This window comes from Centruroides sculpturatus, unplaced genomic scaffold (genome assembly GCF_000671375.1).
Source record: "Centruroides sculpturatus isolate CEXI.00-Female unplaced genomic scaffold, Cexi_2.0 scaffold85, whole genome shotgun sequence".
Classification (NCBI taxonomy): Eukaryota; Metazoa; Arthropoda; class Arachnida; order Scorpiones; family Buthidae; genus Centruroides; species Centruroides sculpturatus.
Genome location: NW_019384798.1, coordinates 1,652,801 through 1,676,410, shown reverse-complemented (window position 1 = coordinate 1,676,410; position 23,610 = coordinate 1,652,801). Strand labels below are relative to the sequence as shown.

The 23,610-nt window shown below is 32.5% G+C and overlaps 1 protein-coding gene across 1 annotated transcript in view; it reads left to right on the top strand.

The window, feature by feature from the left end:
* Positions 1–23,610, top strand: part of LOC111629475 (neurexin-1-like) — a 55,853-nt gene that overhangs the window by 16,998 nt on the left and 15,245 nt on the right. Inside the window, exons 4-6 of the mRNA XM_023373390.1 lie at positions 8,872–9,039; positions 17,565–17,825; positions 17,934–18,040. Coding sequence (XP_023229158.1) covers positions 8,872–9,039; positions 17,565–17,825; positions 17,934–18,040 — 536 coding nt within the window. The remainder of the gene's footprint in view (positions 1–8,871; positions 9,040–17,564; positions 17,826–17,933; positions 18,041–23,610) is intronic.

Sequence of the window (23,610 nt, the reverse complement as noted above, 5' to 3'; positions counted from 1 at the left end):
TAGTAAAAGTTTGGTAACGATAACCAAAATCATTGATTAAATTGTAGCAAATGATCTGGATTTTGAAAGGAGAGCTAAAGTAAGATGAAGCGTTTTGGATGCAATCTCCTGCTACCAACATTTGCTTAACAAAAGAAAAAGAAAGCGACAAATGACACTAGATGACTTCATTGCAAAAAAGTCAAGAATTTCAGAAAACCCAGGACCTTCATCACAAAAATGAACTTCATGTTTCTGTATGTATATGTTTGTGTTATGTAACATATATTATTATACAAATTAATATAAAAATATCTTAAAATTAAAGTAAACTCTGTTTATTTTTGGTCGTGTGTTCCCCTTTCCCTATTTACTACGTGTTAAAATGATCTCATTTAACTCTTTCATTTAGTGGTATGTTGTCTAGAAACATATCCTAAGTGCTAAACAAGGTCTTACTGTATAAAGATTTATAACTCATAATCATATTTTGTTAAATTTCAATTTTTTCTACTTGTTGTTTATTTTTGTTATTACTTATTTATTTTTTGTATATTATTTACTCTTTTATTTTTGCTTTATATTTTGATTTTGCTTTGCCAATCTTCTATGCATGCGACCTATGCATTTTCTATGTATGGATTTAAGAAGTTCCATTATATTTAAATTTTTTGGAGTGCTGTCTGACTCCCATGGCTGCTGGCATGAAAAGTTTTGCTCTCTAGTGATTTGTTTTTTCCTTGAAAAATGTCAGAGTTTCAGGCTCAGAAAACAAAACTTTTTCACCACTATCTCAAGACAGATTGCCATGAAATATAAGAAAATGAATCGGAAGCAAGGAAAATGTCTCAGATGAGTCAACGGAACAGTTAATCTTCACTTATATAAGTGCCAAAAAAGGAGATTGATGTTGAAGAAGGATTTGACTTCTGTTAAAATTGCAAGCTTCTTCAAATAGTAAATTACATGTACTTTTAGAGCATTTAGATAGAATGCAAGCATGGATTGAGAATATCGATACAGCATTAGTAGATGTGGAAAGTAGACTCTCTGCTCTTGAAACCGATAGAGAAAAAGGCTGTGTTAAGAATGCTAAATCAAATATAGAAATAGATATAATATGCAATAATCTCCATGAAAAGTTAATGAGACTAAAAGATAAAAAAAGAAAGAACAACATTGTAATATTAGGTTTAGAAGATAACAATAAAATGGACAATGGTTTAGTTAAGGTTCAAAAACTTTTAAATGATAATTTAAAAATTACAGATGTCAATAATAAACATGCTTTTAAAGTTGGAAAATTTAAATTGATTACAAAAAGACTGATTATTTGTGAGTTGTTTAATTTCAAGATAAATTAAAAATTTATAAAAATATTAGTAATTTAAAAGGTTCAAATATATTTATTAATGAGGATTATTCGAGGAATACCAAACTTATCAGAAACAAATTAAAGGATCTATGGTAAATAAATGTATTTAAAAGGAGCCAAGATTGTTAAAAATTATGATATAACAGATTATTCATAGATGACAAGATATTTGCATATAATTACAATGGTGAAATCTTCCAAACAGATAGAGAACAATGTTTTTTAGGAATATAGTTTATAATGACAAACAAGATGATAACATGAAACTTCTTTTCTACAATATTGTGGGTTTACATAATAAATACTGTTCCCCTAACTTCTGGAATATGATATACGAGGTCTGTTCAAAAAGTATCGGACTTTTATTTTTTCCGCGTAAACCAATGATGTGTGGGAAGCCTCTTTCGGTGGAGTTTTGGAGGGGACAGTCATGCACAGCCCTGAATTTTTTCCCGCCTGCAGGAAGCGTCAGTCGTTGGCAGTCGGCCTATGAGTGAGGACATGTAGTGAGCTCTCGTCAGATTCCACTAAGTTGGAAAATGATTGAAAAACGTGAGCAGCGATATTACATCAAATTTTGCCAAAAACCTTGGCGATACCCGAGCGTAAACCATTGACAAGATTCAGCAGGCTTTCGGGGACGATCCTCGAGGCCAAAAAAAGTGCAGCAGGTCCGCAGCAATATCAAGGTCATGTTGACAGTTTTTTCGACTCTCGTGGGGTGGTGTATTGTGAGTACGCACCACAAGGCCAAATCATTGCAAAGGAGTGCTACTAGGAGGTCCTTCGCCGTCTTTCTGATGCTGTGCGATGCAAACGACTGGATCTGTGGTCGATCAAAACTTGGCAGCTCCATCGTGATAATGCATCCGCCCATTCTGCGCATTTGATTCGGGCTATCATAGCCAAACACAACACTCCTGTGGTTCGTCACGCTCCGTACTCTCCCCACATGGCTCCGTGTGACCTTTGGCTATTTCCCAAGCTGAAAATGCCGCTAAAAGGAACCCGATTTTAGTCGAGAGAAGACATCGCATGGAATGCGACGGACCAGCTGATGGCCATTTCGAAAGATGCGATCCAGCAGTGTTTCCAGCAATGGCAGGAACACTAGGAGAAGTGTATACACTACCAAGGAGACTACTTTGAAGGGGATTAGGGTTTTGTACCTCAAAATCAATAAATGTATTTTTGCCAACCAAAGGTCTGATACTTTTTGAACAGCCCTTATATAATATGGATATATTCTGTCTGGTAGAAACATGGCATAAATCTTTGTCAATTGAATCAATTTTTTCTGATGACTAAAATTTATCATCAAATAGCTTAGTGGTGAAGGATCTGGAAGACTCAGTGGTGGCTTAATTGTCGTTCTTAGATCAGATATAATCTCTAAGGTTAAATTAATATTTCAGACACAGTTTATACTGATTTTACAACTAGACACTGGGAGTTAGCTAATTTCCAGGTGATAGTGTCCTATATCCCACTTGACAGTAATTATGATGATGATTTAAAAGTATTTTGTTGCTTATAGAAGATCACTTGCTACATGGAACTAACTTGATTTTATGTGCCAATTTTAACGCTATAATGGGACATCCTTACTATTTGATATGTTTTACCTTTGACCAGCAAATTGCTCTTAGTTTTGAAGGATTCTACAGTTAATAACAGAGGGAAAATTCTTGTGAGGATAATAGTCTTGTTTGTCTAAATGGTTTATTTCCAGGAGATAAAGAAGGTAATTTTACTTTCCATACAATAAATAGAACCAGTGTAATTGATTTCATAATAATGTCACAAGAAATATACTCTCATGTTGTAAATGATTTCTGTGTCTTTTCAGAGATAGGCTCAGACCACTCACTTATTTTTCTTTTAATAATCTCACTGATTTCATCAAAAGTTCTTAATAGTCAATTCTTTGGTAAATGTGCAATATGGAGAGATGAATCTAAATATTCATTTGCTGTTACATTAGACAATGTATTATCACAAGAATATGGAGGAAATCTCACATCCTATGATTTAATAGAATGTATAGCAAAGGTGGCAATGTTTCTAAATTTAATTTATGATGTTAAACATGTGCCTTGCAAAAGACAAATAACAAACATATGGTATGATAATGAATGTTCTATCATGAGAAAAAATCTGTGGAAACTGTTTAAGAATGCATAAAGCTCAAATACAGATGAATCTTATGCTTTGTATAAAAGCTATTTAAAAGAATATAAAGTACTATGTCAAAAGAAAAACAGTTTTACTTTTGGAACTTAAATAAAAGATTGATAACATCATACAACTCTAAAATATTTTGGCAAATAATTAATACTTTTAAATGTAAGAGTCCACCATGTTATAATTAAAGAATTCCCTTGGAAAGATGGTTCAATTTTTATGCTACTAAATTCTCCAAAGAACATTCTTTATATATAAATGTTGAACAACTGTCAATGGATGTGTATAAAGTTTTCCCAATAGAAACAGAATGTTTTACAGATTTTACAGTGGAGGAATTAAAAGGAGCTATTAACCATTTTAAATCTGGTACTTCACCTGGAATTAATTTTATTAGAACTGAATATTTAAAGTGTTTTTCAGAAAACTTTTTTCTTACAATATTGGATGTTTCTAACACTATTAAAAGAGATTTTACTTTTCCAGAAAAATGGATTGAATCTTTGGTTAATCCAATATATAAAAAAGGAAGTGTGTATGATCCCAGAAATTATTGACCCATATCTTTGGTTTCTGTAATCCTGTAAACTGTTTACCTCCTTATTAAACAAAAGACTAGAAGATTGGATTATTAAATACAGTCGACCCCCCTATAAGATATAGATATGTTCCAATTTATTAGGAATCCGATTTCTTACAAGTCGTTCCAATCACAGCCCGACACGTGTCAAGTTTACGGACTACGGCTGATTGAAAGGTTTTCTTCCATAAAATTAATCGATTCTAGACTAATTCGGCTCAACATTTCCAAAATACGTATATTTTTTCGTAGTTTTATAGGAATCGTAATTATAGGGACTGTAATTATAAGGGGGTCGACTATATGATATTTTGTGTCAAAAGCAAGCAGGTTTTCAACCTGGCCGATCATGTCAGGACAAAATATTTGTAATAAATGCATTGGTACAATTAAAATTGCAGAAAAAGAGAGGAAAACTTTATACTGTTTTTGTACACTTTAGATCTGCTTTTGATATCATTAATTAATCATAAAGTTTTGTGGTCTCTATTAGAAAGAATGGGCATAAATAAACAGTTTCTTGGCCTTATAACTGATATATATATACCAAAGCTACTGCAAGAGTAAAGATATTAGCCAAAACAACTGATTCATTTGGTATTGACATTGGAGTTCTGCAGGAGGAAATTTTGAACCCATTGCTCTTTAATTTTTACTTTAATGGTCTGATAGTTTGACTTGCTAAATCTAACTTATCTGGGATTTCTCTCTCTGATCAAGTTGAGTTACATGCGTTAATGTATGCTGATGACACTAATTTTTGCTGGTACCCCACAAATGTTACAAAGTAAAATTGCAATTCTGGAGAAATTTTGCTGTGACTATGGATTAACTATAAATGTTTCTAAAACAAAAGTAATGATATTCAAGAAGGGTGGCAGACAATCATCCAGAGAGAAATGGTTTTTTAATAATCAGATTGTTTCAAATTACATATACTTGGGAGTATTATTTTCATCTTCTGGACAATTTTTACAAGCCAAAAATGGCAATGGGTTCAGTATGGTCAATTCTTTCAAGAGCTAAAAATTAATTCTGCCTATATCTATGTAAAGTTATTTGATGATTTCTTCTGTATTACTTTATGCTGCTCCTGTATGGGCAATTACTTATTATGATAAACTGGAAATTGTCCTTGCTTTATATCTTCGAAGAATTTTTATGTTATACCATAAAATTCCAGCTTACATGTTATGTTTGGAATTTGGTTTTTCTAGAATATCAATAATAATAATAAAATTAATAGTTTCATTTTGATTATACTTTTGAAATTAGATGATAAAAGTTATGTTAAATTAGCATATAATAAACTGTATAAAATGTGTCCAACGAGGGATAATTCTACAAACAATTGGTTATTGGCACTGAAAAATTTGCTAGATCGACCTGGTTTCTCTTTCCTATGGTTGTCTCAAGATCCTTATTTAATCAAAAGCTATGAAATGTTAATTATAAACGTGTGCTGTGAACAAGCCTTACAAGAAGATTGGTCTTTGCTGGAAAAAAAACAAATATTTTCAATTATATCATAGTGTTAAAACAACTTTTATGTGTGAGGATTATTTGTTTATGGACATAAACAATCATGTAAAATGTTCAGTACTGCAAATTTGATGTGGTCAAAATTATATTGATATGTAATAATAGTCTAATAATAAATCCTGAGAAATTTTGTAGTAATTGTACTATGCAGGTGTATGAAACTTGGAAACATGTATTTTTTTAATGTATAAAATTTGAAACAAGCAGAAAAAAGGATTTGATAAGATTTAAATCCTGGAAAGATATAATCAATATATCACATTTTTCAAAAAATTATTATTATTATATATTTTATTTTATATTATCTTGTACTAAGCTATTACATTAATTTATTAAATTGTACTAACTTCAGTTTTGTGTATCCCTGTATGTGTTTCATTTTGTAATATCTTGAATAAATCTGTTATATTAACTTATTTTGTACCACTAACCTCAGCTTTATGTAACCCCTTTGTAATGAATTAAGGTTCAAACAATAAAGAATTATTATATTATTATTACTGTCACACCTGCTTCGGAGGAGACTAGCACCATGGTGCGGAGAGTGGCGAAATGAAAAAGAATGATTCAAAAAAAGAAGAACGATTCGGAAGAAAAAGAACAATTCGAAAAAAAGAATGTTGGAGAAGTCTTTCTTTTAACGAGAGATATAAAGATTTAGTTGTTAGTGTATCTAAAAAGTGTCAGTTTTGGTACACTGTATTCTGAATTTATATCCCAAGCCCCACAGCTCGTAACATTATATATTTAAATTTTTGTTTTTGAATTCTTTTCATGTATAATTTTAAAAACCTGACAATAACTGTTAAATACTGTCAAAAATGTTAATTCTATTTATAAATTATTTCCTGTTTGCTGGATTTTTGGGTGTTTTTAAGCCAAAAAGAAATTTCACCTTATTTAAATGTCATAATTAATGCAAATACACGTACTAATAAGTAGCAATGATGGCCAAGTTGTGTAGTTCATTGATTCTACTTTTCAATGTATAGAACATTACAGTTTCAAGACTTGTTGTTTTTCTCCCAAATACAGTATATTTTTGCATTTTTCTACTTAAATATCTTTATGGATTGTGGAAATGGTTATTATTAACCCACCTAATGAGTTTTAAACCACACATGGCTATTTTCTTCCATTTATATTAATTAATTAATTATTATGCATCTTCATGTAATAATAGAAAATCATGCAACAATACGCATTTTTATGATGCATCTGGCATAGTTGTTTATTCAATGATTACTGACTGAAGAACTATGCCAGAACTAATTTTTTTTTATCTACAATGATTGTTGCAGATAAAAAAAAGGATAAATGAGCAATGAATTAGTCTCAGTAAATAGTTTTATGAATTATTATTTGAAAATTATTGTTTTAGTGTTATTTTTATGTTATTTTTCTAGTTTTTTGTGATTGTGTTATGGGCCTGTGACTTTTTTTCATGTCATTAAAAATCAGTCTATGACAATGCCAGCTTTGCAATCAGTTGCAGACTCCTTTGATACACTATAGTGATTTGTTTAAATGCACAATAAATTATCTTATAATTGAGATGGGTTGGTAATGATAATGATAATAATAAGCGCAGAACCCAAATGGTTAGGAGTTGAAAGTTGAAATTTTGTACACAATTAGGGTATGTCATGAGAATGTACACTAAGAAGGGATTTTTCAAAATTTTTCCTGCAGGGGAGAGGGAGAGAATTAAGGCTTACTGTGAAGAACTCTGCTTCTATTATACTATTCTAGATGCAGTTTTTTAGCGTTTTTGATTGCGTTTTAATAAGGTATGCCATGATAATGGACATTAAGAAGGGATTTTTGAAAATTCTCACCATGGGAGAGAGAGAGGGTTAAGGATTACCCCAAAGAACTCTTCTACTGTACTATTTTAGATGTATTTTTTGCATTTATGTGGGAAATCGAACATATTTTTAGACCCTTCTAAAAATTCTCAACGATATTTAGTGTTCCATCTTATATAAAATTGACACAGGTAGTGCATGCTTATAAGTTTTCTTTATTCGAACTCTTCATATTAATGTTCGATTTTATGTTCAAATTTATATTTATGAATGATTTGGGAAGACCCAGCTTATTTTTCGAATTCAGTAAACCCAAAGAAGAACCCAGAAGGGGTCAAGAAAACATTTGTTATTTATCATTTAGTGGTACTATGCTCTGGTTAGTGGTTGCTGTGAATCTTATTGTTAACCCAGTGTGGTAAGCAGATATATAAAAATTTTCTACTTAGGTTTCCCTCTTCTGAGACTAATTCTTGCACTTGGTGAAAACGGGTAAGATTAGGCTACAATCTAATAACCTTAATCTTTGCTGTCGTTACTTTTTGTCCAAGCAATGCCGGGCTCATCTGCTAGTAATAATATAATGGTTATATGTTTCCAAAAATTTGTTTTTCACATTAATGAAGCAGTATTTTTTTTGTATTAGCAAATTTGGAAAATTCTTATTGATTAATCAAAATAATAACTTTTAAATCAATAATAAATTTATAGCAAAAATGATNTATACATACATGTTCCAGAGTGTTATATATATATATATATACAGTAAAACCTGCCTGAACAGAAAAAATTCTACAAAATTGAGCAATTTACTATAAGTCAGAAACTGTTCAATGCAGAAATAGAAGACGTATTTGGGTATGAAGAACTTAACCCAAATAAAGTGGAAAATTAAGATTTTAATTGTAGACCAATAAGTAAAATTGCCTGAAAATATAATGGTCAACATATAGCACGACAAACTGTGTTTTATTTTATTTGTCTTGTTAATTATTAATTAATTTTGAATTGTGTTAGGGAAATGAAGGTCATGAAGTGAGGAAACATAAGTGTAATATATGAAAACAATGAGAATATGGTAACAGTGCTTCCCATTTGCCTTGTATGGATTAGTTAGTAACTAGTATTGAATATTCAAGAACAAATCTATTAACTTGTTGATAATTAGAGATTGAAGTTGATGATTAATTAGGGTATTAAAATGCTTCAAGAAGGTAGATTACAGAATAACTTGGTGTTGGTATTACTGTAATGCAATTAGAATTTCGAATGGAAGAGTGAAATACTAGTTCTTGTACTTTGAATTGTCTTATTTGCTCATAAAGATCTATTTGAGATATACTGTATTTATATATATAACAATTATATATATAATTTCTATATAAATCTTTATGTTGTTTTAGGTTTGAATCATGATAAATGGCATGAAGTTTCATTAGTAGCAGTTTTATCAACACTAAATTTGAGGATTGATGTTGATAGTACATATGTAAATGCACAGTTACCATCATTAGAAAAATATTCAGGATTTCATAATGAAATGAACATTTCATCTTTTTTCTATTTCGGAGGTATAGTTATTTTTAATATACTGTGTGCATTTGTGTTTGTTTGTTTAATAACATATATACTTGGTATTGTCTTGTTCTGATATCTATAAACATTTGTGTTGCTTTAATTTTGTGTGGATAACCCACATGCTATTTGTATTATTTAAAAATTAATTTTAAAGCAGGCATGGATTAAATGATGATGTGGGTTATCTACTTGCTGATTTTAACTTGTCATTATGAATTCTTCAAACAATTTTTCCTTTTAGATAATAACTAGCATTGAGCAAAAAATAAGTACAAACATTAAGATTATTAGATTATTTTGTACTTCTAACCCTTCTATTATATTATATTATATTATTTGATTTATATTTACAAAGGTTATCCTATGTAAGAGTTTATCACACCAAGTACCCAATTTCACACATTTTAAAAATTCTTTAAATTGTGTACTGTAGAGAAAGAAAATTTATAAAATGTATTAGATTGGTCACTTGGTGTGATAAACTTTTATATAAGATAACGTTTGTAGTTATGTAAATCAAATACTATAATATAACAAATATTAAAATAAAAACCATATAAACAGTTTGGTTATTTCAGCCTACCATTGTCATGTTTATCGTGATATTCGGATGGTACGAAATGGCATAATTTCATACCATCCAAGTATCCATTTCATTGGTCAAGTAGACACCAATTGAAAATACAATATCTAAAAATTTTTTAAGATATTATATTTGTTTGTATTGTTAGTACTAAGAAACTGTTTCATTCATAGTCAAATACCAAATGTTTATCTGCCAACTAATCAAATTTGGCAAAAACTGGACCAAATATTTAAACTCGGCACCATCAAAAATCACTTTAATCACATTTTGTGCAGGCTGATAACCTCGTATTATGTAATTTTTCTAACAACACATCCAGAACTGATAACTGGTGTGTGCAAAAACAGAAAACAAATGCAAATGTTTTCACACTCCACCAGAGTTCTTCAGGTGTTAGAACTATCACCTGATGGAACATCTTAAAAGCTTTTTGGAATATACAAATTCAAAGAAGCATTCGAATTAGCAGTACAAATTTTATTTAAAACCCACATTGAGCCCGAGCATTCAGTCTGTCAACCGAGACTCTATGTACAGTTAAAACACATTGTCAATCAAATGCTTGCCAGGCCATTGATAAAACCATCTCTTTCTTGTAATTTATGCACAATGATGTAAAATTAGATTTAAATATCTGCATGGCCTCCAACCATCTGAGGTGTTCCATGGGAGTGAGGCAAGGATGAGTTTGGCCCAGTTGAAGTCTGCTACAATGTCAGGATCTGCGATGTATGTAGAGAGGGCCTTAGTAGTTCTCACATGTTGTATATTGGCAAGATGCTCTTGTAACCTGATACCCATACAGCACTTAGTTGACCCAATGTATATGAGATCCCTCTCACACCTGTTGTCTCTAATGGGGATACTATGTGTGCCAAGGACTCTGTTTGGGTTGTGAGGGTTTTCCCATTATGCAGTATGTCAAAAATAGTCAGGCACTTCCTGAATGTGATATGAACTCGGCATTTCTTGGCAATTTTGACATATAGTGATCTTAACCCTTTGCTGACGGGGGTACCAATCTGTATGTACCCCCATTGTCAAGCAGACAATGTATAGACCGGAACAAGTAATAATCTGAGTGTGCTTGATCTCACGAATATGGTTGGTGTGATAGCACAGTCCCATCTAAGTTATAACAGTTTCTTACGAGTTACCAAACTTGTGTGAAATTTGACATTATTGTTTTAAAACACTACACCTGTTTTATTGATCAATTCTGGCCATCTTTTCTGTTTGATAATATTACTCAATTTGTTTACTCAATGGCAGTACACTTTCGAATCAATTGTTAAATTGTCTGGTAAAAACTCCAAAAAAAAAAAATTACCTTAAAATCCCACCAAAGAGAGCATCTCTCTCTAAGAACATGTGGAACCCGTATATCGAGCTTTGAAACGAAACCAATTCGTTTCAAGTAATCATAAACAGTTCAATTTGACAAATTTAATCTCTTAGTGATTTCACGTGTTGTTATTCGTCAATTTGCTTCAATCAGTACCTTTATTTTGTTTTCATTGGCTTCAACTGACCATCCAGAACGTGGTGCATTTTCAATATTGAAATTGCCAGAACTTTGTAATATTGAAATTGCCAGAACTTTGTAATATTGAAATTGCCAGAACTTTGTAATATTGAAATTGCCAGAATTTTGTAAACCAGTTTTGGCACTGTTGTTCTGTCAATACATCTTCTCCATACACATCACACAATTTTTTCTTGCTTGAACAGCATTCTTACCTTTTCAGTAATAAAAGAGCAAAATATGCCGAAAATGCTGCTTTCGATCTTCCATATTTGATGGGACACAAAAAATAAACAATTGCACAAAATCAAACAAAATTTTTTACAAATAAGCTTAAAATGCTAGCTGTCAAAATATATAATGATAATTTAAATAGTTTAGAATGAAAATGGTGGAAAAAATATGACTAATTCCTCTAGTGGTAAAAAAAACAAACTTACTTTCCCCATGTTTCTTTATGCAGCGCTCGAGAAGTGCATTACAGCGAACACACTGAAATTGGTTTCTAATTGGCCAACACTGCTCGTGATGTCATTTTGCTACATTTTTGCTGCATAAAGAAACACGGGGTTTCTGAACAACCTAATATTTTACACCATGGTAGCAACATCTAAAGCACATAAAATTTTAGATGACTCTGATCTGGAATACATGGAGGATATCTCTGATGCTATTTCAGAGTCTGACTCTGACCCTGAGATGAGTATGTACGAATATGAAAGGTCTGATAACAACTCGGAAGATGATATGGCCTCTCCAAGCATCTCTAATCCATTTATGCAATCCATAAGTGATGATGATGATGATGATGATGATGACTATCAGGATGTTTTATCTCCAGAGCAACCTTCTTCACTTCCTTTCACTTTTCTAGAGCTAGCTGGCCCTAAGCACATGCCATCTCCAGATTCACCCCTGATTGCATACTTCAATCTTTTTTACAATGACTTTGCTCAAGTTGACTGTAAGAGAATCAAATCATTACACTCAACAAGTAATAAATGGCATGGGGGTAATGTTCCATCCTATCTGAAGAACTGGTCCAAAATTTTGGTCATAGAAATAAAGGGGTTTTTAGCATGTATATTGAACATGGGATTAGTCAAAACGCCTACCAAAGCATCCTACTGGTCCACTTCTTCCTCCCAAGCCACTTTTTGGGAACTGGGAAAACGTTTCCAAGAACCCACTTTTATCACTTATTACATTTTTTCCATCTCATTGATAACTCTAAGTTATCTGGCCTAACAGAAGAAGGATACGATCCTTGTGCAAAATATCAATTGCTGGTCGATCACGCTAGCAGAGTGTTAGAACATTACTACACACCACACCAACAAATTTGTGTGGATGATAGTCTTGTTGGTATAAAAAATAGAACCTCTCTCATGCAGTACCTTCCGAAAAAACATCATTATCAGTGGGGTATAAAATTTTGGATGCTATGTGACTCAGTCTGTAAGTACTGCTTACAGACTTATAAAGGGGCCAGGTCTCAGCAGGAAAAGGACAACAATTCTAAATTTGGTCTAGGGTACATCATCATAGAAAAACTGCTTGAGACAGGGTTGTGAATAAAGGTTATCATCTTTTTGTAGATAACTTCTTCATGTTGGTTCCTCTTGTTCGATCTTTATATTCACTGGGTACCTACATCGCTGACACTGTTCGATGAAACAGAAAAAACATTTACCAGCTCCACTGAAATCTAAGTTTTCTGTTGGTCAAACGTCTTATTTTAGATCTGGCCATTGTTAGCTTGTGGCTTCTGAGAAAAATCCTCACAAAATACTCTGGTCCTGTTACTATCCAGCCATGTGAGGGCATGTGAAGAACTAATTGTTATGTGCAGAGTGACTGAGTCAAAGCCACAAATAATATTACAATACAATAAATTTATGGATGTGGTTGATACATCAGACATGATGTATGTGTTCTTGAATGAGAGAAAGACCATGAAATACTGGAAAAAAGTTGGGTTCATTATAGCCAAGATGGTGTTGAACTTGTATCTACTGTACAAAGAGAATTTTGGAGGCCCAGAAAAACTAAAGTCTAGGTATGCCTTTTACATTTCGATAATAGAGTGCTTGGATGGGGAATGGCTAGCAACAAAAAACTTCCTGAAGATCCTCGAGGACCAAGAGAACTCAGGAAGTTATCTGAAAGAAAAGAGTTGAGGTGCTGTGTCTGCACTGGTATGGGAGTGAAGAGGCAATCGAGAACTATCTGCACTCTTTGCCTCAAGGGGTTACATCCTGAATGTTAACCAAAGCATCATTGCTGACAGGATAGGTATGTGATATAATTCTGATCAAGCATTTTACATTATGTTATATGTATTATCATCTTGCAACAAATGCAAAAAATAATAGTGATAATGACTGTTTAATAATAAACTCTTACAGATTTGGTCCTGACTGCATCACAGATGCATTTTTTTTCCCTACTTTTCTTTAAATTTTAATGTAAAAAATCATTGAACGTTACATGTATGTTTTAAGATGATCATATGTTTATCAGAAATATTTTCATTTTTGTTCAATTTCACATAAATTTCAATTTCACATAGTTTAGAGCAAAATAAAAGTTTTGATTTCAAACAAATTTTTGATGATGTATGATAATTTCAAAATGAAAAAACGTACAGGCATAAAAGTTATATAGACTTGTACAAAACAATATTCTACGTTGTTCTGGCTCAGTGCCAAAAAGAACTAGGTAATTGGACAATGTTAATTTTGACAAAAAGTAACAAATTTTCAAGTTTAAATGTCAGTTCTGATATATTATTTTTNATGTAAAAATATTTTAATTTTTGCTTATGTTAACAAAAATAAAGCTTACTATATTATAGTGAAAATTTGCTTAAAATTAATACGTTTGTTTTTTATTAATGTGTGATAACTTGAAAATGAAAATACGTACATGCATAAAACTTATATATAATTGTAGGAAACAATATTCTACATCGTTCTGGCCCAGTGCCAATAAAAACGAAGTAACTGGAAAATGTGAATTTTGACAAAAAGTAATGAATTTTAAACTTTAAATGTCAGTTATGATCAAAAAAATTTTTTTTCTCCTAAATTTTTAAAATAAAATTTATTGAAAAATGTCATATTTAAAACTAAATATACAAGGGTAGGCTGAAAAGTAATGCACACATGCTTATAGAATACAAACAAAAACAAGTAGCAAGATCGGGCAAAAAGTACATTAAAGTAGAATTCTTAAGCTTCAAAATTATATATTTATTTTTCAACATAGTCACTGTTAAAGCTAAGATATTTCTCCCAACGTGTAACAAGTTTTTTCATTCCGTCACTGAAAAATTCTTCTGACTTTTCTCGAATCCAGGACTTGACAACAGCCTTCACCTCATCATCTGAGGTGTAATGATTAACCTTGACGTCTCTCTTAAGTAGAGGAAAAAAATAAAAATTGCAAGGTGCAAGATCGGAGGAATAAGGAGTGTGTGGAATCGGTTCAAACTTCAGGTTTCGCAGAGCCTCTCTAGTTGCGCGCAAGGTGTGTGGACGAGCGTTGTCATGTCATGTTGCAAGATTATTGGCGCCAGGCTGCCTCTAACACGACAAATAATCACCTGGTGCCAATAATCTTGCAACATGACAACGCTCGTCCACACACCTTGCGCGCAATTAGAGCGGCTCTGCGAAACCTGAAGTTTGAACCGATTCCACACACTCCTTATTCCTCTGATCTTGCACCTTGCAATTTTTATTTTTTTCCTCTACTTAAGAGAGACGTCAAGGTTAATCATTACACCTCAGATGATGAGGTGAAGGCTGCTGTCAAGTCCTGGATTCGAGAAAAGTCAGAAGAATTTTTCAGTGACGGAATGAAAAAACTTGTTACAGGTTGGGAGAAATATCTTAGCCTTAACAGTGACTATGTTGAAAAATAAATATATAATTTTGAAGCTTAAGAATTCTACTTTAATGTACTTTTTGCCCGATCTTGCTACTTGTTTTTGTTTGTGTTCTATAAGCATGTGTGCATTACTTTTCAGCCTTCCTCGTATTAATAAATATATGTAATTTTTTTCATATGAATATAATAATAATTTAATTTTTGGTGAATTTTAAAAATACAGTAGAACCTCCATTATCCGGATTTTCGATTATCCGGATTGTTCAAAATAAACAAAAATTTTACGAATTTGCTGATTTGCACTTGGCGAATTACGACACTGTTTATGTACGTGATGGAATGCATAACCTTTTTGTTTCAACAACGTCTCACCCGACACAGTGGTCGTAAACTCTTAAATATAGTTTACGTAGTAATAAAAATATAACTTGACATACGTATTTATAAATAATTTATTTTCAAATTACATCATTTCTATGACCAAGGGCGGCGTAAGGCATGGACGACGCCTATGCCTCGCGGTCCGAAGGGCCTTGCACCTCGAAGGTTTATGCATTACTTAAAAGCCGCGAACGCGACGAAAAAATTTTACTCGTCATAAAACGATAAATAGTTTGTCAAATTTTTATTCATAAAAATGCAGTTTCGACTGCTTTTTATTTTATAAACTCCGTCTTATCGCGCCACCAGAGGGCCTTTTAAACAATAGGTAGTCTGTTAGCGTTGGTCAGTAGTAGGGCTGCGTTTCTTTATGCAGTGAGAGTGCAGCGTAAATGCCGTCACGAGCAGCTATCGCTACACGTGGCTGCATCATACATAGTTTAGAAACACTTTCCGCTCGAGCAAAACACGGACGTCATAATCTATCCTTTAATTCCAGTTACAGCCGAAAATAGTGCTTTAGTTAAAGAACTACAATATTTACATAAAGAGATATAAAGAATCGAGCATTTATCTTTCCATAAATGTGAACAAAGTAAAGAGATAAAAGATATATAATTATATTTAAAATATAGTATTTTCTTATTCTTTAGATAACTTTCAGAGTCATTTCATAAAATTTAATCCTTCTTAATCTTTCCATAATATTTTTATCAACAGTCACTTCGACTTTTTTATTTTTACAGCATAATATCATATTATACACACAAGCGTCCATTTTGCTTTACACTTGTAGCGGACGTAAAAGCTGCTTTTATCTTCGCTGCAGCGACCTCTTGCAGCAAATGTTTAGAAACGGTTCGCTACATTGCAGCGCTGCATTTAGAAACGGGTTTCAGAGGGTTCGCTGTAAAGCGCTTCTTGAGCGCTGCATAACGAAACGCGGCCTAGTCCAAATTCAATACGAACGTTTGTTTCTTGAAAATTTGATCACGATTTAAATACAGTATTTATTTTTAATATTACCGATATGTCATCGAAAAGAAAACGTGTTGTATTATCATTAAAAGACAAATTAAAGTATTTGTTTCGATTATCCAAATTTTTCCTTATCCGGATTATCTTTATCCCCAATTAGTCCGGATAATCGAGGTTCTACTGTAATATCACCTGACTGACCTATATTGCCCTCGGTCATTTTACAAAATAAACGTAAACAAGAGGGCATGGTAATCAGTCAGGAAATGGGTTATAGGTAACAGGGACCCATTCACATCCTTCATTTGCCATCTTTCAGCAAGCTAACTGGGGTGAATCCAGCTTGCATCCATTGATAACGTTCAATCAGTTTATGTGTAATGTTGCAGTAATTATGTGCATTGGCTATGCTCTCTATAAACATTAATTTGGCAGTAAGAGCCTGGGAAGTTGAAGAAAAAATTGCTGTGTTAGTCAAAAGTGCTTTTACACATTCTTCCACTTCCCAGGCTCTAATGTACTATTTTCTAATTATGTAAATTTGCTAAAGCTGTATTTTTATAATTACAGTGGAGCGTCGATTATCCGAAAGTCAATCATCCGAAACGTCAATCATCCGAAAGAATTCCAGTCGGCAAATTTAAATTTTCGCCAGTGCTGTGGCGCTGCAATCTTTGGCTATGTCTTGGGCTACTCAAATATTTTACGTTTTTGATACTAAATTAACTTCTGAAGTATAATTTTTTATTGTTTTTATATTTTTCAATATATTTATTTTGTTCGTACAAAATAATAAAATAATTTTTAACGATACAATAGTTTTCGTTAGGCTTAACATCGACAAAAATTCAACGCGAAGCGACACGCAACGGAGAAAAATGTCAAGATGGGATAAATTAATATATTTTTTCGTACATAAATCGGTTATCCGAAACAGCGATCTTCCGAACAACCCCAGTCCCCAATCGATTCGGATAATCGACGCTCTACTGTATTATAAAAATATACTGTAGTTCAAAATATTTTTTATTTAGTAGCTCTTCAGTAATTTATTTTTTAAATTTATTGCTTATATTAGTTTTAATAAATTTTGATTTAAAATAAAAATTAAAATATTATATCTAATATCGCTTTTTGTTTTCATAATTTTATAGGGTTTGATGTTATGCCAATTTCAAGTCAATTGTATAATTATGAAAAATTTATCGGGTGTATAGGAAATATTGAGTTTTACAAGTCAAATTTAAATTTGTCCAGAGCATCTGTAAAGTTTTCTAGTGTAGAAAATGGTTGTATAGACTTATGTTTAACAGGAAATATTTGTGAAAATAATGGAAACTGTGTAAATCATTATACCAGGATCAGTTGTAATTGTTTTGGATCTCAATATGAAGGAAATATATGTGAACAAAGAGGTAAATACAATAAACGTTTTATAGTTACTTCTAATTATTAAAATTAAAAAGAAAATTAAAACAATACTAGATAATATTAATTTAAAATAGAATTTTTTTTATAAATAGGATTAACAGCTATTACTCTCTTTGGATATTCACGCTTAACTTACAGAATTTATGATTGGAGTAGTCGAATTCATTCTGAAATAAATAAATTAGGTATTTCTTTCAAAGTAAGTGTTAACTGAAATTTACTGTTAATTTTTTTAAATCTTTCATATATCATGTATAGTTTATAACCGTTCTCTATTGTTTTCAAATAATAAATTTTAATGAATTCTTCTTCATCTTTGTTTTTTTCCATGTTTATATGGGGTCAACATTTCCTTCTCTAATATGTTTCTTTCATTTCTTCTTATCAAGGGTGTCTTCTCTCTTAAGTCCCCTCTGATTCAAGTCTTCCTCCACGTTATCTTTCCAATGCAGCCTTGGTCTTTCTCTCTTCCTCCTTCCTCCTTTCTTTCACTACCAATTTTCTGACCCTTTTTCCAACATAATCTTCACTACTTTGCTCTATGTGGCCAAACCACCTCAACCTGCATTCTTGCATCTTCCTGTTTAATGGACCCACCTTTACAGAACCTCTAATAAACTCATTCCTTATTCTATCCTTCCTTGACACTCCATACAGCCATCTCAACATTCTCATCTCTGCCATCTCCATCTTTCTTTATCAGGCTCTTGTGATTGCCCATGTCTCATTCCCATACAACATTGCATGTCAACAACCAATTTGCATGATTTACCTTTCAGTTTGCAACTAACTTTTTTGTCACATAACACATCATTCAACTTCCTGCAGTTAGTCGCATGAAGCACATCAAGACAGTATTCGACTTCTTGATGTGCTTCCACACAAACTGTTACATGTTCTTCATTACATTTAACAATCTCACTTACCTGCAAAAGTGCAACATTCCCATGGGAATCAGGGACCTATGTGAATTAGTAGTAAGGACCCTATAAGATAGAATATTACAACAACTTATGCCAAGAATCATCCTATATGCCTAATTATTTGGAAATTTAAGTCAGATATTATCAGTGTTGCAAATGTTTGATAGTAAACCATACAGCTTGACATTAAAACTGGACCAATATAGCCTCCTGGTTAAATTCACTTCTCACATCACTCTTATTTTATTAATTTTATTTAAATTCTTACTTTTTTCTCTCTCCTCTCTCTTTTCCCTTATTCCTAGTAATCCTCCAACAAAACCACTTTCTGTGGTTTTTTTCTACTTATCACCATATATCATTTATTATAAGTACAGTGGGTGATCGTTTAACGAACAGATCGCATAACGAACAAATCGGATAATGAACACTTTCGCGAAAGATTTTTATGTTCGGACAACGAACACATGATTGGATAACGAACACCCCACAGAACAAACACAAGAAGAAGCGACGTAAATTAATGAATACCGATTGGTCTTCCCTTGTCTTCGGGCAACAATTCGAAAGTTTTCGGAGTGTGGGAAACGTCGACATCGACGCTCAAGCCAATATATACCGATCGGATATTATTCCTCCGAACTTTGAAACTCTTCCTTGTAATTTCAGCCTTTTATTTTTCTGACAAAACAATTATTTTATGTATTCGTGAGACTGTCGGGTAGGCACTCGTTAAGTTTTGCGTCTGTTTTTCTTTTCGAAAGGTGAGAGTATAATAGCAAAGGTAGAGAGTGGGCAGAAGATGCCTAATGTTGCTGGGCAGTATGGCGTAAACAGGTCTACAGTAGGCTGAAGTTCAATCTTATTTAAGAAACATACTGTATAATCAAGAAGACTCAAGCAGCTAAAGGAGTAACAAAAATCACATCTGAGAAATAAAGAATATCGAACAGTTCATAATGGAACACGAAATGGATCTGACGACAGAAGAACGCCAAGAACTCTTGAATGAAGAACACCAAGAAACTCGGCGAGATATGTTTTCTTCTGAAAAAGAGGATTAATGCCGATATCTTATATTAAAGATCCTTTGAAGAAGTGGGAGGATGTCAGAACAACGGTCTTAGAATGGCATCCAAACCAGGTTAAGGCTTGGGGATTTCTGCAATTGCAATGCTATTAATTACTTACGAAAAATCCTGAAGAAGAGAGAAAAGCAATCGACATTAGACAGATTCTTTAACCCTTTCAAACAGAAAAAAACACGACTAATAAAAACGCAAGACTATGTATGTATTTTTATTATCATCAATACATATAAATAAAGGTAGTAAGAAAGTATATATTTTTTTATTTTGGGGGTCTCCAGAACCAATTAATCAAATTCCCATAGAAACCTATGGTAAATCGATAATCGGTTAACAAACAATTCGGATAGCGAACAAAGTCTTGGAACGGATTATGTTCGTTAACCGATCACCCACTGTATATCATTACTGATTATGCATATGCATTATCAGGGTCAAAAAGGTTATATTTACTGGTTTTTAATACAGGTATATACTATCAAATTTCTGGAATATGTATGTATATATACATATATATTATATATATATATATGTATGTATGTAAATATATGTAAATTGTATGCATATATAAATATACATACATGTTCCAGAGTGTTATATATATATATATATACAGTAAAACCTGCCTGAACAGAAAAAATTCTACAAAATTGAGCAATTTACTATAAGTCAGAAACTGTTCAATGCAGAAATAGAAGACGTATTTGGGTATGAAGAACTTAACCCAAATAAAGTGGAAAATTAAGATTTTAATTGTAGACCAATAAGTAAAATTGCCTGAAAATATAATGGTCAACATATAGCACGACAAACTGTGTTTTATTTTATTTGTCTTGTTAATTATTAATTAATTTTGAATTGTGTTAGGGAAATGAAGGTCATGAAGTGAGGAAACATAAGTGTAATATATGAAAACAATGAGAATATGGTAACAGTGCTTCCCATTTGCCTTGTATGGATTAGTTAGTAACTAGTATTGAATATTCAAGAACAAATCTATTAACTTGTTGATAATTAGAGATTGAAGTTGATGATTAATTAGGGTATTAAAATGCTTCAAGAAGGTAGATTACAGAATAACTTGGTGTTGGTATTACTGTAATGCAATTAGAATTTCGAATGGAAGAGTGAAATACTAGTTCTTGTACTTTGAATTGTCTTATTTGCTCATAAAGATCTATTTGAGATATACTGTATTTATATATATAACAACAAGAACTCCTAACCTGATTTAATTAATTTATTCCAAATCATTACTATATTAATGATTAGTTACTACAAGTAATTAATTTGACTAGAGGTATGCTGTCATCTTGTATTAATTTTAATAATTATAGTAAATTAATTTTTAATTTAGAAATTTATGTAAAAAAAGAATGAGGCCAGAACAGGATTTGAACCCACAACTTCTGCTTACCATACACCTGAGGAAAGAGATAGAGGCCGAATCATAAGGCATAGCCAGGGCAAAAAGGCAGTGGAAGAAGAGAGGGTTAGAGGGATGTTGATTAGGAAGGAGGGATGGAGTGAGAAAGTGGGTGGAAGAAAGGGAAGAAAAGGTGGAAGAAGTGAGAGGTCTCGTCATTGCCATCAGGATCTGTTCATTGAGAAAAATTCATGACATAGGTATATATATACAAAAGAAAGATTGCCTTATTCATGATTACATAATAGTATGTTGCTTCCAGGTGATGTGACCAAGCAAACATTACAATACTAATCAGGATTAATAAGGATTACAATAATGGATATAATTATGGATTACAGTTACAACATTATTACAATATTCACTGACATAAGAGTGACAGACATTGGGAGAAGTCCATAGTTAGGAAACCGTAATTATAGATTATAATATGAAAGGATCGTAGTTTTTGCAAAAGTGTTCTTGGAGCTTACAAATGTCTTGGGCATCAGGGCCAGTGGTGGCCCTCATTTGTAACAATGTTGATGAGGTGTTTCTGTTTGTTGCTGTAAGAAGGACACAGGTAGATAATGTGGTGGGGGTTGCTTCTTCTTTAAGATTGCATTGGCGTTGTCTATTACCTTTGTGAAGAACTGAAGAAGGTATGCACTGAAGTTCCTGTGTCCAGTTAGTGGCCATTTGATGTTGTGGGAAGTTTGTAGGTATTTCATGTCTTGTCTGATGGAGATGTTTGAGATAAACTCATAGGTTATTCATTCTGTTCCAACATTTTTGCCACTCAGATTCAGTTAAATGTTTTAGCTGGCAGATGACCCAGCTGGGAGGGATGATCTTGTAGGAATAGTATGGGCAGGTGGTTGAAGCTTTCCTGGCAAGCAGATCTGCCTGCTTGTTCCCAGGAATGCCAGAGTGGCCTTTGACCTAGTTGAAGAAAATGTTAAGTTGGAGATTATTTAGCTGGTTAAGCAGAGTGATGGTCTTGTGGGAAATGGGGAGCTTGTTGTTTTTAAAGATTGCTGCAGAATAGTCTTGCTGTCACTGTAGATAGTGATATTTTTACAGATGATCTTGTTGTGGTTTTGGGTCTGCTTACCATACAGATGCATTGTCAGATAGGCTACCTGAACCTTCATTTGACCTTTTCTTTCAGAACTATTAATTTAAATGTATTAATTAATAGTTCTGGAAGCAGGGGACTCCTGTAAACTTTCAATGACAGTTTGAGAATGCAATTGAAATGAGAAGTGAAATGAGAGCTGTTCACCAAAATGGACTAGTATATAGTATCCAAGGGTAATCTTTGAGAAATCTGATTCAAATGAAGAGACAACAAAGAGGGCTGCATCCTAACTTTCAGACAAGAAAGTCATTTCAGTCCTTGCTGATTCTCATGAATTAACCCAGAGAGTTAAGTTCAACCAAGATGAGTTCTGTCCTTAATAATTAGATCAAGTCCTCTCATTATCCCCAAACAATCTCCTAACAAAAAAAATTTTTAGTTCAAATCACCAGAGGGAAGTGAATAAAAGTTGTTCCACTTCAAGTTTCCATTGATCTTCCAACACTGCTAAATGTATTATACAATTGGAATGTTTCTTTTGAGACTGCTCTGAAGGACTCAAGTATTTATGAATATTTTCCCATCTGCAGAATTCATACATATTCCCTCTCTTCTTCTGGGAAAATATGTGGTCAATCATTTGCATGTTATGCACTGCAAAAGACATGATGTAAGAAAAATATATAGAATTCTTTATGTAAACAAATTTGTTTTAGAAGGGAATTGGAAGGCTAGTCTCTTGTCTCCTTTCTCTAATGTTCACTTGCAAGAATTGAAAACTGTTCACTTGTGTATGGCTCCCCCTCCCTATACCATAATTGGAGAAATGATCATTGTAAAACATCAAAATGTCTGATACTATTCAGTTTCTTCCTCTGGAGAACTAACAAACTTTAAACATATATGTTTGGAATTTTAACCCTTTTTCATGGGGTTAAAATTCCAAACATATATGTTTAAAGTTTGTTAGTTCTCCAGAGGAAGAAACTGAATAGTATCAGACATTTTGATGTTTTACAATGATCATTTCTCCAATTATGGTATAGGGAGGGGGAGCCATACACAAGTGAACAGTTTTCAATTCTTGCATTTGAATACTCTCATCTTTATCTGGAATCAATTTGAATTAAACCCAGTAATAAAATTTATTTTATGTATGTTACATATAAAATTATTCTTAAAGCTGAAACTACTATTCAAGTGATAACAGACTGGCCTTTTGTATGCTTCCAGCAGTGACAGCATTGTAAAAGAAAATTCAAATGTTTTTGG